We start from the raw sequence: 14,792 nt of genomic DNA on the forward strand, positions 1-14,792 counted from the left end.
GGATTCTATACACCCAAGAGAGTAACTCGTGAAAACCATGTTCCACCTTACAATGTCTTTTTTTTTAACTGTTGTTTAAATCATTTTATTTTAAACCTATGTACTTCTATTATTTGCTCTTCGCATTCATTAGAAAACTTGCCTTGTCTTTACACGTTACCATCTTTAAAACGAATTATACACTATGCAATATATTGTCATTGGCGCTTTTATTCTGAAGGTTTCCTCATTACAATACTATTATGACGCTAGTGCTGCTGGCAGAATATATGTCTGGTAGAAAGGTGGGCTTCGTTTACTTTGTTTGGCAGAAGAATTATATACTTTTGAGAACGGTAGGACATCACATCACATCAAATCACATCACATCAATCTTGATTGTTAAATAGTTCGAATGTTTGCTATACTTCCAAACTAATCATTCAACGAGAGCATTTTACCTCCATCTTATTGCAGCTGTCTTGTGTTACTGTATTTATTTTTTCTGTGAGGCATCGATGGTTCATTTTCATGTCAATATGAATTTTCTGATCACTATCTGATTTTTTCTTATATAAGGCAATTAATAGGCCTATTTGAGGATTCTACGGTTCTTGTGATCTGATCACATGACAGGGCATTTATATTTGACGATGCACTGCCGTCAACAAAAGTGAAAATAGGGTCCAATATGAGACATTGGGTAATGTGACATTGGGTAAACGAAGCTCCAGTGTGTGTTTTAACCAAATCTAGTCGACAGGACTTTTACTATAGGTTTGGTATGGATGTCATATGACTGAAATCACATGACTTCATTGGGGTGATCTCACAGAAAGGGACAGTGTTAATGTTAGTTAGATGCTCCCCTAGGAATTGCATGAAAAGTCAGTGATGTAGGATTCTGACAAGATTATTTGTTAAATTAATGCTAGTTATCAAATTAAGTTTGATCTATTCAAGCAACAAAAATGTGCACGAAGGTGTTAAATGTGTTTTAGTTTACCAATTTTTTTGTTTACCCATATTATCAAAATATGATTGATAATGTGGGACATCATGCTTTAGGTAATCTGGGACAGTCATTTTTGTTCTTTGAATGGGGGTAATATGCATTTTGGGACTTCCTTAAATTGCATACGTGGTTATTTGGTCACTTATGGCCAAAAGAGGCTTCATTGGCGTTATTTTAGCAGCAGGATATTATGCTGGCAGCACTCAGATCCTCTTTATCACAATAAAAGTCATCATTTAAATGTATAAAGCAATATAGTTAATGATCTAGTCTGTAAAAAAAGAACAGACACAAACAATATTGGAACGGACATTAAACATAAAAGGTACAGAGTAGATTGCTAACTATATTGCTTTACATATTTCAAGGATGGCTTTTATTTTGAAAGATAAATTCTCTGCTAGCATAATATATCCTGCTTGAAGAACTCTAATGAAGCCTTGTATAGCCGTCACTATTGGTCACATATAGTTTAACTGATTGTCTGCTTAGAGACCAAGCTAGCTAGCATGTTTTCTGGTTGCCTACTTAGCTAACTTCAGTCACATTAGCCTGCCAACTAGCCCCAAAGAGTTGACTTCTTCTAATGCTAGTAGACAATGTTTTTCAGACACACACACGCACACTTGCTCTTTCTGTTCATCACTTTTAAACCTGATCCTCTCTTTCTCCCTCTCTCTCTCACACACACAGTATTTTACAGTTGTTCATCATGTGCAAATGAGTCATTAGTCAGCGAAAATATGACATATATAATGAACTAAATGAAATATATTAAAGAATACAATGGTATCACAGCGTCAGGAAAAAACATGATAGATCAACAAATTCCATGTAGAGATTAAAAGTAGTTTACTGGATATCTTTATGAAAATGAAACGTTGTTTATGAATTGAAGCGATTTCTATGAATTGATGATTTCTATTTCTTATTCAGCTTTCTTTCCTTGTCATCTTTTTTTTTAATAAATTGGTGATATTGATCTTGGTATACATAGTCATTTAAGCTTTTTTTTAAGTTTAATACATGTGTCCCAGATTACAAAGTGACCTGTCCCAGATAATCTAATGTGTTAGACAGATATCGGAATAAAAAGATAAAAATTGCACAAAAAAAACCTTCTTTTTATTCAAAATACATTTCAGATATGCAAATGTATTTCACCTTTCATTCTGAAATTATTTAGAAATATATACAAACATTTATCTTTATTCAAATTACATTTCAGGTATCAAAAATTTATTTCACTTTTTATCATGAAATGTATGTCAAAATGTATAACCCAGGGATGGTTTTCTTTCTGAAATCAATATTATATTACAGCCATTATTAGGGCAGGATTTTCTAAAGAAATGCAGCGCACTTGTCTTCAAACAGTGAATATACAAACAACAATTTTAATGATGCATTGATGACATCACTTGTAGGAGTTGAAATACATATATTTATTTACAGATACACATTTCAATGCATTTCATCTTGCAGTCACCAATATACTAACGTACTGTACCAACCTTGGTAAGGCTACAACTCGCCTCTCTAAAAGAGTCATCCCTGTTTGGAGCAGTGGTTATCATGCTTGACATGGAAGTCAAATATTAAGGGTTTGAGACATGTCCTGCCAAATGTCACTGTATATTTAAAAAATGTTAAATGCATTGAAAGATATATTTTCCAAATGTATAGAAAAATATAGTTAGTATATATTTTCTAATACATTTTCAAATGCATCTACAACATTTCTTGATACATTATATTTGCATTTAGTAATATATTTGTAAATGCATTAATTGCATTTCCATAAATACATTAATTGGCCAATTTTGTTGTTTTTCAATGTATCCCAAAAAATTTAATAGTTTTATAATGTATTCATTTTCCATATGGTATCTCTTTCCCAGATATGTTTGGATCAGTAGTTATGGGCATGGGGACAGTAGGGGCTGTGAGGATCCGGGACATTCTAGCCCCTCTGCCCTCTAGCACTGCTGAGAAGCTGAGTGTCAAAGGATTCATATCCAGGTGAGGCATATGACATCTTTGTGGAACTTTGTAAAAAAACTAAATGTATTATACAAAAGAAAGTGAAATCAGAGTCTATATGCAGGTGCTATATAGATGCTGTTTTTTTTGCAGGAAACAATACCCCATGATGACAAAGTGAAAACACATTTTTGGAATTTCTGCCAATTTATTGAAAATGTAAAAACTGGTAGAATAAAAAACTACGTATTCAGAACCCTTCACTTTCTTCACATTTTATTTGTTTTATGGAATTAGTTTTGATTCCATAAAGAATTGCCATCAAGCTACATACGGTACCCCGTAATCACAAAGCGAAAGGGTTAGGTACCCTAACCCCACATTTTAGGAATTTGTGCCAATTTATTCAAAATGGAAAAAAGCTAACATGTCATGTACATTAGGGGTTGACTGATATGGGTTTATCAAGGCCGATACCGATACCGATTATTAGTGATCAAGAAGACCAATTACTTATATTTGGGGGACGATACACATTTGCAGTAAAAATCTTATTTTACAGGAAACATTTCAAGTAGCAAAAACCCCAACACAAAACATCCATTATATGGTGTGTAAGCATATGTTTATTTTAATACAGAACATTTAAACATTATTCTTATTTATTTAAACATTATTATTTATTCTGAAGAATACATTGTAGGGAGCTTCTAGCAGCATTTCTTGTAAACTTAACAGAAATTTTACATAGATAAAATAATTAACTTAGTAGTTCCCCAAAACAGGTACATTTTACTGTTTACAATGTTTGTCAGGTTTCTTTCCTGTAAAAATGCATTGAATTAATAAAAAATGAATGAAACGTCCCCTTATCCCCTATGGGGCTTCGCTCCACTCATAGACCGCCGGTTTCAATTCTATGAACGTAAAGTATTGACATGATAACAGGGAACCAGTTTCCAAACAACCTTATATTTCGCTGAGTATTTCTGCTACTGTGTCATCAGTGTATGTACAGTCTTGGTTCAAGTGACGATCAAGAATATAAAAGTTAAGTCAAGTTCTGTCTGTTCTGCTAGTAGGCTACACCAAAACATTACTTCAGGCACTTTAAATGGAGTAATGTTAGTCCACAAAAACCGGTAAACTGGGTATTGTCATAATATAAATAGATCAAAATGATTGTAATGTTTGTTGCAACTTCAGCATATATTGTGAAGTTTATTAAAACTTCAGCAATGTCAGCATTCCTAACTTTCAGAAAATAGCAGGGCATTTCTCAACGTTCCTATTTACCACATCTCTCTCACAAGCATGTGCAGTGTAGATTGGCTCTTTACACTTGAGGTATAACCGATCCGATAATACATTGTGCCACGCTACAAGCAGAACGCTTTCAGAGACTGCATCTGAGCCAGTGGAGCGCATTTAAAAATAATATTTTGTATTGGCCATCATATCAGACAAATTAACAATCCTGATAATCGGTCGACCCCTAAAGTACAGAAGTATTCAGATCATTTGCCATGCACATCAAATTGAGCTCAGCTATATTGCGTGACCTTTGGTCATTCTTGAAATGTTTCAAGAACTCTCCTGGAGGCCACCTGTGGCAAATTTATTTGATGGGACATGATTTCAAAAGGCACACACTTGTTTATATATGGTCACACGCATCACTGTGCATGTCAGAGTAATCACAAAGTCATGGCTTCCGCGGAATTCTCTGAGTACTTATGTACACAAGCTATTTGTATTTTTTTCCCAATAAATTGGCACACATTTCTAAAATCAAGATTGTGCTTTCTCATTGTGGGGTATTGTGTGAAGATCAATGGCAAAAAAATTGACAAATGTAATCCATTGTAAATTAAATCTATAATGTAACAAAATGTGGCGAAAGTTAAGAGGTCTGAATACCTTCCAAAGGCACTAAGTGATGGTCCATGTCAAAATACTGAAAATTAAACAGAGTTATTAACTTGAAGTTGGCTTGGCCCTATTTCATTCATCTATTTAATATAACTGTGGTGCTGTCTTGCAATAGGAGGATCCTGGAGGAGCACCAGGGTGTGAAACAGATCACTTTTGAGGATGCCTTGAGTAGAGACGACATAAAGGTGGCCTTTGTGTGCTCTGAAAATTCTGCTCACGAGGAAAATGTCAGGTAAAAGTCGGTCTCTAACCCTATTTCTACTTTAGTCCTCTGTGGTAGTTATGCCTTCATCAGTTTTCTTACTGTCTAAAATTCTGCTATGGTGGGGCTTTCTGTATGTTTTCACCACTAGGAGTCAGCACTGTGCACACAGTTGCATTTCTGAGGATCCCTCTTGGTGTTAAAATAGTGTGTTAATTAACCATTTATTGAGGCCCTCAGGCCATTTACCAGGCCCTCAGGCCAACTGTGTTAACATTGGTAGTTCCCAAGCTATACATATTATACCAGTGGTTCCCAACTCCGGTCCTCGTGTACCCCCAACAGCGCACATTTTTGTTGTAGCCCTGGACAAGTACACCCAATTCAACTCAATGATAATTAGTTGACAAGTTGAATCAGCTGTATTTGTCTGGGGCTACAATGAAAATGTGTACTGTTGGGGGTAATTGGGAACCACTGTATTATAGAAATGTTGAGACACAAAAATTGACAGTTTGACAACCTGTTCAATATACCCGCATTGTACAACTTCTGAGATCAGGTCTAGTTTCTATCCATGTCAATAATGGCTCCACTGTGCCCATAACATATTACTGCTGCTGTTGATTGTCCACCTCTCAAATGCTAGAGAAGACGATCTAATTGCTCTCATGAACAGCAGAATGTGGCGAATACATTCTCGCTCTCTCACTCGCTCGCTCTCTCTCTCTCTCGATAAATGCACAGACAGGTAGAGATAGGCTGTTCAATAATGGATTGTTATTTTAGGCTGCTTAATGAAGATGTTTACAAACAATGTTTGGTTAATGCCCATTACATTTCACTGCTAGACAGTTCCATGCTAATTGTCTAAATGGAGCAGCAGGTACTGTCCTTCCTACTGTAACGGGGGAAAAGCTGTTATAAGATGGACTTTTCCCATACAGGATACCTCATTATATTGTGTTTTGTGTCACTTTAATTGGAAGTATTGTTTTGAGAAGTGCAGGAGTTTAAAAGTGGTCAATGTGAATTTACCCAACTGTGAACACCCTGGGTTGTTAAAGCATTGACCAATGGCTCTTACTGGTAATTGTGGTTTTATTAACCCTTGTGCTTTTATGAATTGGCCTTTGTGGAGAAGGCTGCATTTAAAAATGTGTTTCTTACATAAGCGTTATAAAATGTGCATGAATACCATGGTATCAAATTTAAGGAATGTTTGGTGAGTCTGACAATTCAGAGAAACAGATGGTAATTTCAGTGTGCATAGAACATAATGTAATTAGTGTATTCAGGTGCATTGTTCTTCACAATAGACACAATGGGCTCTTTATGTTCAGAACAAACATAACGATCATAAACAGTGACTGTATATGATGCGTTTTAAGATGTGGCAATGTGAAGTGATCGCCAGTGTTATGGATTGCTTGCATGAATGTATTGTTTGTTTATTATAATCCCCCCAAAAAATCGTCTTTTAAAAAATTTGCTCTTATATTAAAGCTTTTCCCTCATTCAGAAACTACTTGCAGGTTTCACGTATCTTAATTATGCGTCCATTGCTCAAGCTCAGAATGTATGCTTGTCAAACCTGTATAGCACTGCGAAGCACAGAGGCTGTGCTCTAGCATCATAAGTTCCATATTACTATGCACACCCTATGATCCAATTTAGATACTTATTAGTGTCCAAATCTGACCTAAGGAGCTAGGTTACATTTGAGTTGTTGTTAAATGGTGTTAGAAACCTCATTAATGTTCTGTTCAAGCACTTTCTTGGATGGCCTTCTGTAAAAAATGAAGTTGTCCTATACTACATACTGTTGCATGTTGTATTGGAGCGCAGGATGTTTCTGGAAGCTGGGAAGCATGTCTGTATAGAATATCCTATGGCCATGACACACAGGACTGCTGTGGACCTCTCAAACCTTGCTCAAGAAAAGGGTGAGCTGAACAGAATAATTGGGAGATCTTCATTTTGTTCAATTTGACATCTACATAGAAGACTTGGTGAAGTTTATATGACAACTTGGATAATGTTGTAAAATGTGTATCTAAACCAGTTTCTTGGTTCTTCCTTTTTTGTTTCTAGGAGTGGTCCTACATGAGGAGCATATAGAACTCCTGACAGCGGAGTACAAACAGCTGAAGAAAGATATAGCAGGGAAGAAGTTAGAGGAGGGATTCCTTCACTTCACAGGTGAGACAGCCAGGTCTTGGAAGGACTCATCCTCTTAAATAAAACAAAGGTGCCAACACCACTGATACAGATAGTGATTTCCGAAAGTTTTAGACCCATTAACTTTTTCAAGATTTTTTTACGTGACATCCTCCTTCTAAAATAAACAAATTCCTCATCAATCTACACACAATACCTCATAATGAGAAAGCATAAAAACTGTTTTGTATATTTAATAGCGAATTTATTGAAAATAAAAGACAGAAAAACCTTATTTCCGTAAGTATTCAAACCCTTTGCTATGACACTTCAAATTGAGCTCCGGTACATCCTGTTTCCATTTGTCATCCTTGAAATGTTTCTACAACTTGATTGGAGTCCACTTGTGGTAAATTCAATTGATTGGACATGATTTGTAAAGGCACACCTCTCTATATAAGGTCCCACAGTTGACAGTACATGTCTGAACAAAACCCAAGCCACTAAGTCGAAGGAATTGTCTGTGGTGTTCGGATACAGGATTGTGTCGAGGTACAGATCTTGGGAAGGGTATCAAAAATATCCACTGCATTGAAGGTCCCCAAGAACCCAGTGGCCTCCATCATTCTTAAATGGAAGAAGTTAAGGACCACCAACACTTCCTTGAGCATGTCGCCCCGGCCTAACTGAGCAATCAGGGAAGAAGGACTTCGGTCAGGGAGGTGACAGTCAATTTGACTGAGGAGTTCAGTGGAGAAGAGAACCTTTCCTTAATGACAACCTCCTCTGCAACATTCCACCAATAAGGTCGTTATGCTAGTGTGACCTGACTGAAGTCACTCGGCACATGACAGCCCACTTGGAGTTTGCCAAAAGGCTAAAGTATTGTGTGTAGATTGATCAATTTAGTAAATTTTAGAATGGATGGTTATAACGTAACAAATTGTGGAAACGGTGAAAGGGTTCCAAATGCACTGTAGTATCACCTAAAATACAAGATGTGCTGCAGAATGTGACTGGCTGGCATGTAGCAGATTGATGAGGATCAGAAGACAGTGGGATGAATATTTAAATACAGAGCTTTTTACATGAAATAACTCCTGTCAAAGCAACTTGTGTTTTCAGTCACTACAGTACGCCTATTGGTGTGCTCTGTGTGTGCTCGGAAATATAGCATGAGTAGCATTCATGGTAGGGTCAAATTGCACCCTATGCCCTGAAGAGTGGACTACTTTCTTTATTAGTAGCGTGCTATATAGGGGAATAGGGTTTCATTTGGGTTGCAGATAGCTCTGTCCTATTTCATCAGAAGCACACTGGGGAACAAGCTGGTAGATTCATATGAATAGGGTTCTTCTAAAGCAACCATGATTGAGTCGTAAATCATAGTTATCCATTCCACACAACCTCCGATGACAGTATTGCGTAGTGGCTGACTGTTGACTATGAATCTGTGCCAGAGCTGGAGAGTGGAGACTGTGGTAGTAGTTTATCCTAGTCTAGTTAATTTTCTATGTTCAACAGTAGGAGGTGGCCATCGCAAAGGGAAGTGTAATCTATTGGGGAAATTCACTTCAGTGCTGCATGTTTATTTTCAACACGGACAGCCCAACACTTGATTTAAGCTAGCTCTCGACTAGATCAAATACATGCAATGTCTGGGGGTCCCTGAGGGGAGGGTTGAATACCACTGAAAATGCAAAACATATAAAAATAGGCTATGTTAGAGTTGCATACTTTTTAGCCAGTAGTTCTCTTATGGGGTGCCGGAGAGTTTCATATGATATGCTATTGTCCCATTATACGTCCAATTACAACTTCTTCTGTGGTATTCCTGTGTGTCTGCTGAAAGGAGGTCCACTGAAGCCAGGCTTCGGGTTCCCATCTTTCAGTGGTATTGCCCGACTCACCTGGCTGGTGGAGATGTTTGGAGAGCTACGTGTCACCGCTGCCAGCATGGTGGAAGACCAGGAGAAAATGTACACTAAGATGACCGCACAACTCATGACCAAAGACAACAAGTATGTACTCTCTGCTCTCCATTAAGTTCAACTATCATGTCAAATATAATATCAAGTAATCATATCCCATATAAGATACAGTGGTTCTCAAAGGTATTCATCCCCTCCCCTAGTACTTTTCCACATTTTCTGTTAGAACATTAAAATTAATCAGGTGTTTTTTCCCACTGATTGACACAAAAGTGTATAATGTCCATGTTAAAAATGTTTCTGTAAATAGGTGGCAGCATCATGCTAATTTAGAACCATTTGTAGATTATATTTTTCACTTAGACATTCTGGACTTTCTTGCATTCTTTGGCAAAAACTCCTAATTGCATCCATTTGGATTTCATGTTGAAACACAATAAAATGTAAACACAATGTTCTAAGCATGTGAATACTTTTGAGAGCAACTGTAATGTCCTTCAGCACCTCATACTTAGATGTTCTGCCAGGACATTCCTGTATTTATTATCAAGAAAATCATGGTTGTCCAACCCTGAAACTCTGCCCTTCTGACTTTTTTACAGTTAGGTCAGGAAATATTTGACCACTGACACAATTTTAATAATTTTGTCTCTGTACACCACCACAATGGATTTGAAATCAGGTGACTGACCTGGCCATTGCAGAATATTCCACTTCTTTGCTTTAAACGCTGCTTTCGCAGTATGATTTGGGTTATCGTCTATCCGTGAAGTGAAGCACTGTCCAATCAACTTCGCAGACACTTGAGCAGACAATAATTCCCTATACACTTCAGAATTTATCAGGCTGCTTGTCTTCTGTCACATCATCAATAAACACTAGTGACCCAGTGTCATTGGAAGCCATGCATGCCCATGCCATCACACTGCCTCCACCATGTTTTAAAGATGATGTGGTATGCTTCGGATCATGAGCCGTTCCAAGCCTTCTCCATAATTTCCCTTTTTTCCCCCCCTTTTTTCATTTTGTGTTGCAGAGCTCACCAGTGTGTTCTTTTTTTCTCAGAATGTACCAAACTGTTGATTTGGCCACTCCTAATGTTCCTGCTATCTCTGTTTATTTTTATTTTTTTGCAAATAGCCAAGATAACAAAACATGTCAATTATTTCCGGACCTAACTGTATATGGCTTTAATATAGGTGTCTGACGTGGATTGAGGAGCGTGGTCCCGGCCTGCCCAGAGCCAAGAATATCAATTTCCACTTTGACTCCTGCACCATAACCCAGCTGCCCCCGGCCCCCAGGGAGCCTGTGGGTCTCTTCATGCAGGACCTGGTGCTCTTCAGCCAGAAGCTAATGGGCCAGGTGCCCCGTGATCAGCTCCATGCAGAACGCTGGAGAGTTCTCCACTGTCTAGAGCTGGCCGACCGCATCCAGCAGCTGAGCGAGCAGAGCCAGGGACTAACCCAGGATGCCTGAAGACAAACAGGGGGGCCCAAGACTGCTACCTAGAGGGGCCACATAAGTCTATTACTGGATATTAGAGTGCACAAGATGTGGTCATCATTTATTCATAGCAAATGCAAACACACATTTATTCTTGCATTTAGTTTTTGTGTAGGGTATAATTTATGCTTAAAGAGATATTTTGGTAATGGTACGCTTGCTTTACCTCCCCAGACACAGATAAGCGTGTTGATAAAAAAGAAAATGTGGTAATGTGGCTAGCCTAACTAACTAGAATTGCCAAAATGACTGGAAGTCTACAGAATCAACTGGCATGCTAAATGTTTTTGTATTGTGCTAAAGCTAATTAGCAATGTTGCTAGAATACAACTTTCTTTGTATTTGTACACGGAGATATAAAAATGTAATAAACAAGTTCTGCTGACTATGGGGATAAAATGGCTTGTTGCCTAAATCCTGAAATATCCCTTTAAGCCTGATAAAGAACAACTACTCAGACATGCTGTGCTGCTGACACTGAGCCACCTTAAATTATAAAGGGACTTTATTCCTAAATGTACAATGTTTTTGCAAACAAAACGCCTCCAAGGCATGTCAGCGTATTATCTTAGTGTTATAACAGATCACATACATATACACAATACACTGACCGATCATTTTACCATGGGTTAGGTCTGTGGGTTGATGTTTGCACTGTTACTTAAGTGAACTATTTTGGGATCTAATGTGACGTTCCTGTGGTTTTCTGGCTTTGATGCTTTACCATTGGCTTCTGGGGTTCATATATGTGCTTTACCTCAGAACACATTTCACCGATCCGCCATAACATTATGACCACTATCAGGTGAAGTGAATAACACTGATAATCTCGTTATCATGGCACCTGTCAGTGGGTGGGATATATTAGGCAGCAAGTGAACATTGATTCTTCAAAGTTGATGTGTTAGAAGCAGGGAAAATGGGCAAGTGTAAGGATCTGAGCGAGTGTGACAAGGGCCAAATTGTGATGGCTAGACAACTGGGTCAGAGCATCTCCAAAACTGCAGCCCTTGTGGGGTGTTCCTGGTCTGAAGTGGTCAGTATCTATCAAAAGTGGTTGAAGGAAGGAAAAGCAGTGAACCGACGACAGGGTCATGGGCGACCAAGGCTCACTGATGCACGTGGGGAGTGAAGGCTGTCCTATGTTGTCCGATCCAACAGACGAGCTACTGTTGCTCAAATTGCTGAAAAGTTTAATGCTGGTACTGATAGAAAGGTGTCAGAACACACAGTGCATCGCAGTGCGCTGGTCTGATGAATCACGTTTTCTTTTACATCACGTGGATGGCTGGGGGTGTGTGCGTCACTTACCTGGAGAACACATGGCACCAGGATGCACTATGGGAAGGAGGCAAACCAGTGGAGGCAGTGTGATGCTTTGGGCAATGTTCTGCTTGGAAACCTCTTTCAGCAGGATAATGCGCCCTGCCTCAAAGCATAAATGGTTCAGGAATGGTTTGAGGAACACAGCAATTAGTACAAGGTGTTAACTTGGCCTCAAGATTCCTCAGATCTCAATTCAATCAAGCATCTGTGGAATGTCCCGGACAAACCAGTCCGATCCATGGAGGCCCCCCCTCGCAACTTACCAAACTTAAAGGATCTGCTGCTAACGTCTTGGTGCCAGATACCACAGCACACCTTCAGAGTCCATGCCTCGATGGGTCAGGGTTGATTTGTCAGCAAAAGGGGGACCTACACAATATTAGGCAGGTGGTCATAATGTTATGGCTGGTGTGTATGTTGACATGACCGTAACTCCAAGTTAGAAGGCAGAACCGTGACAACTGATCCTTGCACACTCTGATCATTAACACTTTGCAATAGGTGTTTAATTCATAGTTAGATTATTTTTAGCTGGCTTTGGTAGGTAAAAATATTGTGTGCTACATTTTCAAAATGTGTCGGTGTGCTGCACTTGACATCTGTTTGTTACTTTTTTGTTTTATTTCACGTTCATTCCTTGGAGAGGATGTATATTTTTGTCTTCTGACAACTTGAGTGTTACTTTATTCCCATTACAGAAACAGTTGTTATCGTTGACAGAGCACTGACACCCCCATTGATAATGTTTTCTAGGTTTTAGTACCAAAAACCAAGCATGATATTCAATAGGTAGTCTTTGTCCAAATTCTTAGAAAGCCTTTTTTTTCCCTCTGTTTTAAAATGATTCATAGCTGATGGTAATAAAACTTAAAAGACAAAATCGAAGTGTGAAAAGTTGTGTGCTTTCAAAAAACTTAAGGTATGGGAGTCTTTCCACTGACAGTCCCTCTGAACCTGTATTTTGTTGTTAACATTTCAATTTTTTATTTTTATTTTAAATATTAAAGCATTTTCCTGTCTGGCACACCTTCCTCTGTATGTACAACCTACTCTTCCTTCTGCTGTTGTTAGGTACTACTCATTCCTGCTACTCCAGTAGATAAGACCCAAACCATTTCTCCACCTTCTACCCCTCCTCCAAATAATAGTGTTCATGTTAAATTGAGGATATATATCTCTAAAAAGAAATGTGGATACCATTACACATGAAAGTCAACATGCATACAGGTGCTGGTCATAAAATTAGAATATCATCAAAAAGTTGATTTATTTCAGTAATTCCATTCAAAAAGTGAAACTTGTATAATGTATACATTCATTCCATACAGACTAATATAGGAAGGCGTTCCGGAGGCATGCGAAAAAGATGCCCAAGCCACCTCAGCTGACCCCTCTCGATGTGGAGGAGCAGCGGCTCTACTCTGAGCTCCTCCCGGGTGACCAAGCTTCTCACCCTATCTCTAAGGGATCGCCCGGCCACCCTGCGGAGAAAGCTCATTTCGGCCGCCTGTATCCGGGATCTTGTCCTTTCGGTCATGACCCAAAGCTCATGACCATAGGTGAGAGTAGGAACGTAGATTGACTGGTAAATCGAGAGCTTCGCCTTGCGGCTCAGCTCTTTCTTCACCACGACAGACCGATACATCGACTGCATTACTGCAGAAGCTGCACCGATCCGTCTGTCAATCTCCCGTTCCATCCTTCCCTCACTCGTGAACAAGACCCCTAGATACTTAAACTCCTCCACTTGAGGCAGGCACTCTCCACCAACCTGAAGTGGGCAAGCCACCCTTTTCCGACTGAGGACCATGGCCTCGGATTTGGAGGTACTGATTTTCATCCCCACCGCTTCACACTCGGCTGCAAACCGTCCCAGTGCATGCTGAAGGTCCTGGTTAGAAGGGGCCAACACGACAATATCATCTGCAAAGAGCAGAGACGAAATTGTGTGGACCCCAAACCTGACACCCTCCGGCCCCTGGCTGCGCCTAGAAATTCTGTCCATAAAAATTACGAACAGAACATGTTCATTTCAAGTTTTTATTTCTTTTAATTTTGATGATTATAACTGACAACTAATGAAAACCCGAAATTCAGTATCTCAGAAAATTTGAATATTGTGAAAAGGTTCAATATTGAAGACACCTGGTGCCACACTCTAATCCGCTAATTAACCCAAAACACCTGCAAAGGCCTTTAAATGGTCTTTCAGTCTAGTTCTGTAGGCAACACAATCATGGGGAAGACTGCTGACTTGACAGCTGTCCAAAACACGACCATTGACACCTTGCACAAGGAGGGCAAGACACAAAAGGTCATAGCTAAAGAGGCTGGCTGTTCACAGAGCTCTGTGTCCAAGCACATTCATAGAGAGGCGAAGGGAAGGAAAAGATGTGGTAGAAAGAAGTGTAGAAGCAATAGGGATAACCGCACCCTGGAGAGGACTGTGAAACAAAACCCATTCAAAAATGTGGGGGAGATTCACAAAGAGTGGACTGCAGCTGGAGTCAGTGCTTCAAGAACCACCACACACAGACGTATGCAAGACATGGGTTTCAGCTGTCGCATTCCTTGTGTCAAGCCACTCTTGAACAAGACACAGCGTCAGAAGTATCTCGCCTGGGCTAAAGACAAAAAGGACTGGACTGCTGCTGAGTTATGTTCTCTGATGAAAGTACATTTAGCATTTCCTTTGGAAATCAAGGTCTGGAGGAAGAAAGCAGAGTCACAGAATCCACGTTGCTTGAAGTCCAGT

At 39.2% G+C, this 14,792-nt stretch overlaps 1 protein-coding gene across 1 annotated transcript; it reads left to right on the forward strand.

Moving 5' to 3' along the window:
* The first annotated feature begins 237 nt into the window (after positions 1-237).
* blvra (biliverdin reductase A) lies at positions 238-11,097 on the forward strand. The gene is made up of 7 exons (XM_010894092.4): positions 238-335; positions 2,896-3,016; positions 5,025-5,144; positions 6,963-7,060; positions 7,209-7,316; positions 9,127-9,295; positions 10,405-11,097. The coding sequence occupies exons 2-7, from the start codon at positions 2,898-2,900 to the stop codon at positions 10,682-10,684; spliced, it is 894 nt and encodes a 297-aa protein (XP_010892394.1). The 5' UTR covers positions 238-335; positions 2,896-2,897; the 3' UTR covers positions 10,685-11,097.
* The last annotated feature ends 3,695 nt before the right edge of the window (positions 11,098-14,792 follow it).

The sequence above is a fragment of the Esox lucius genome, chromosome 3 (assembly GCF_011004845.1).
Source record: "Esox lucius isolate fEsoLuc1 chromosome 3, fEsoLuc1.pri, whole genome shotgun sequence".
NCBI lineage: Eukaryota > Metazoa > Chordata > Actinopteri > Esociformes > Esocidae > Esox > Esox lucius.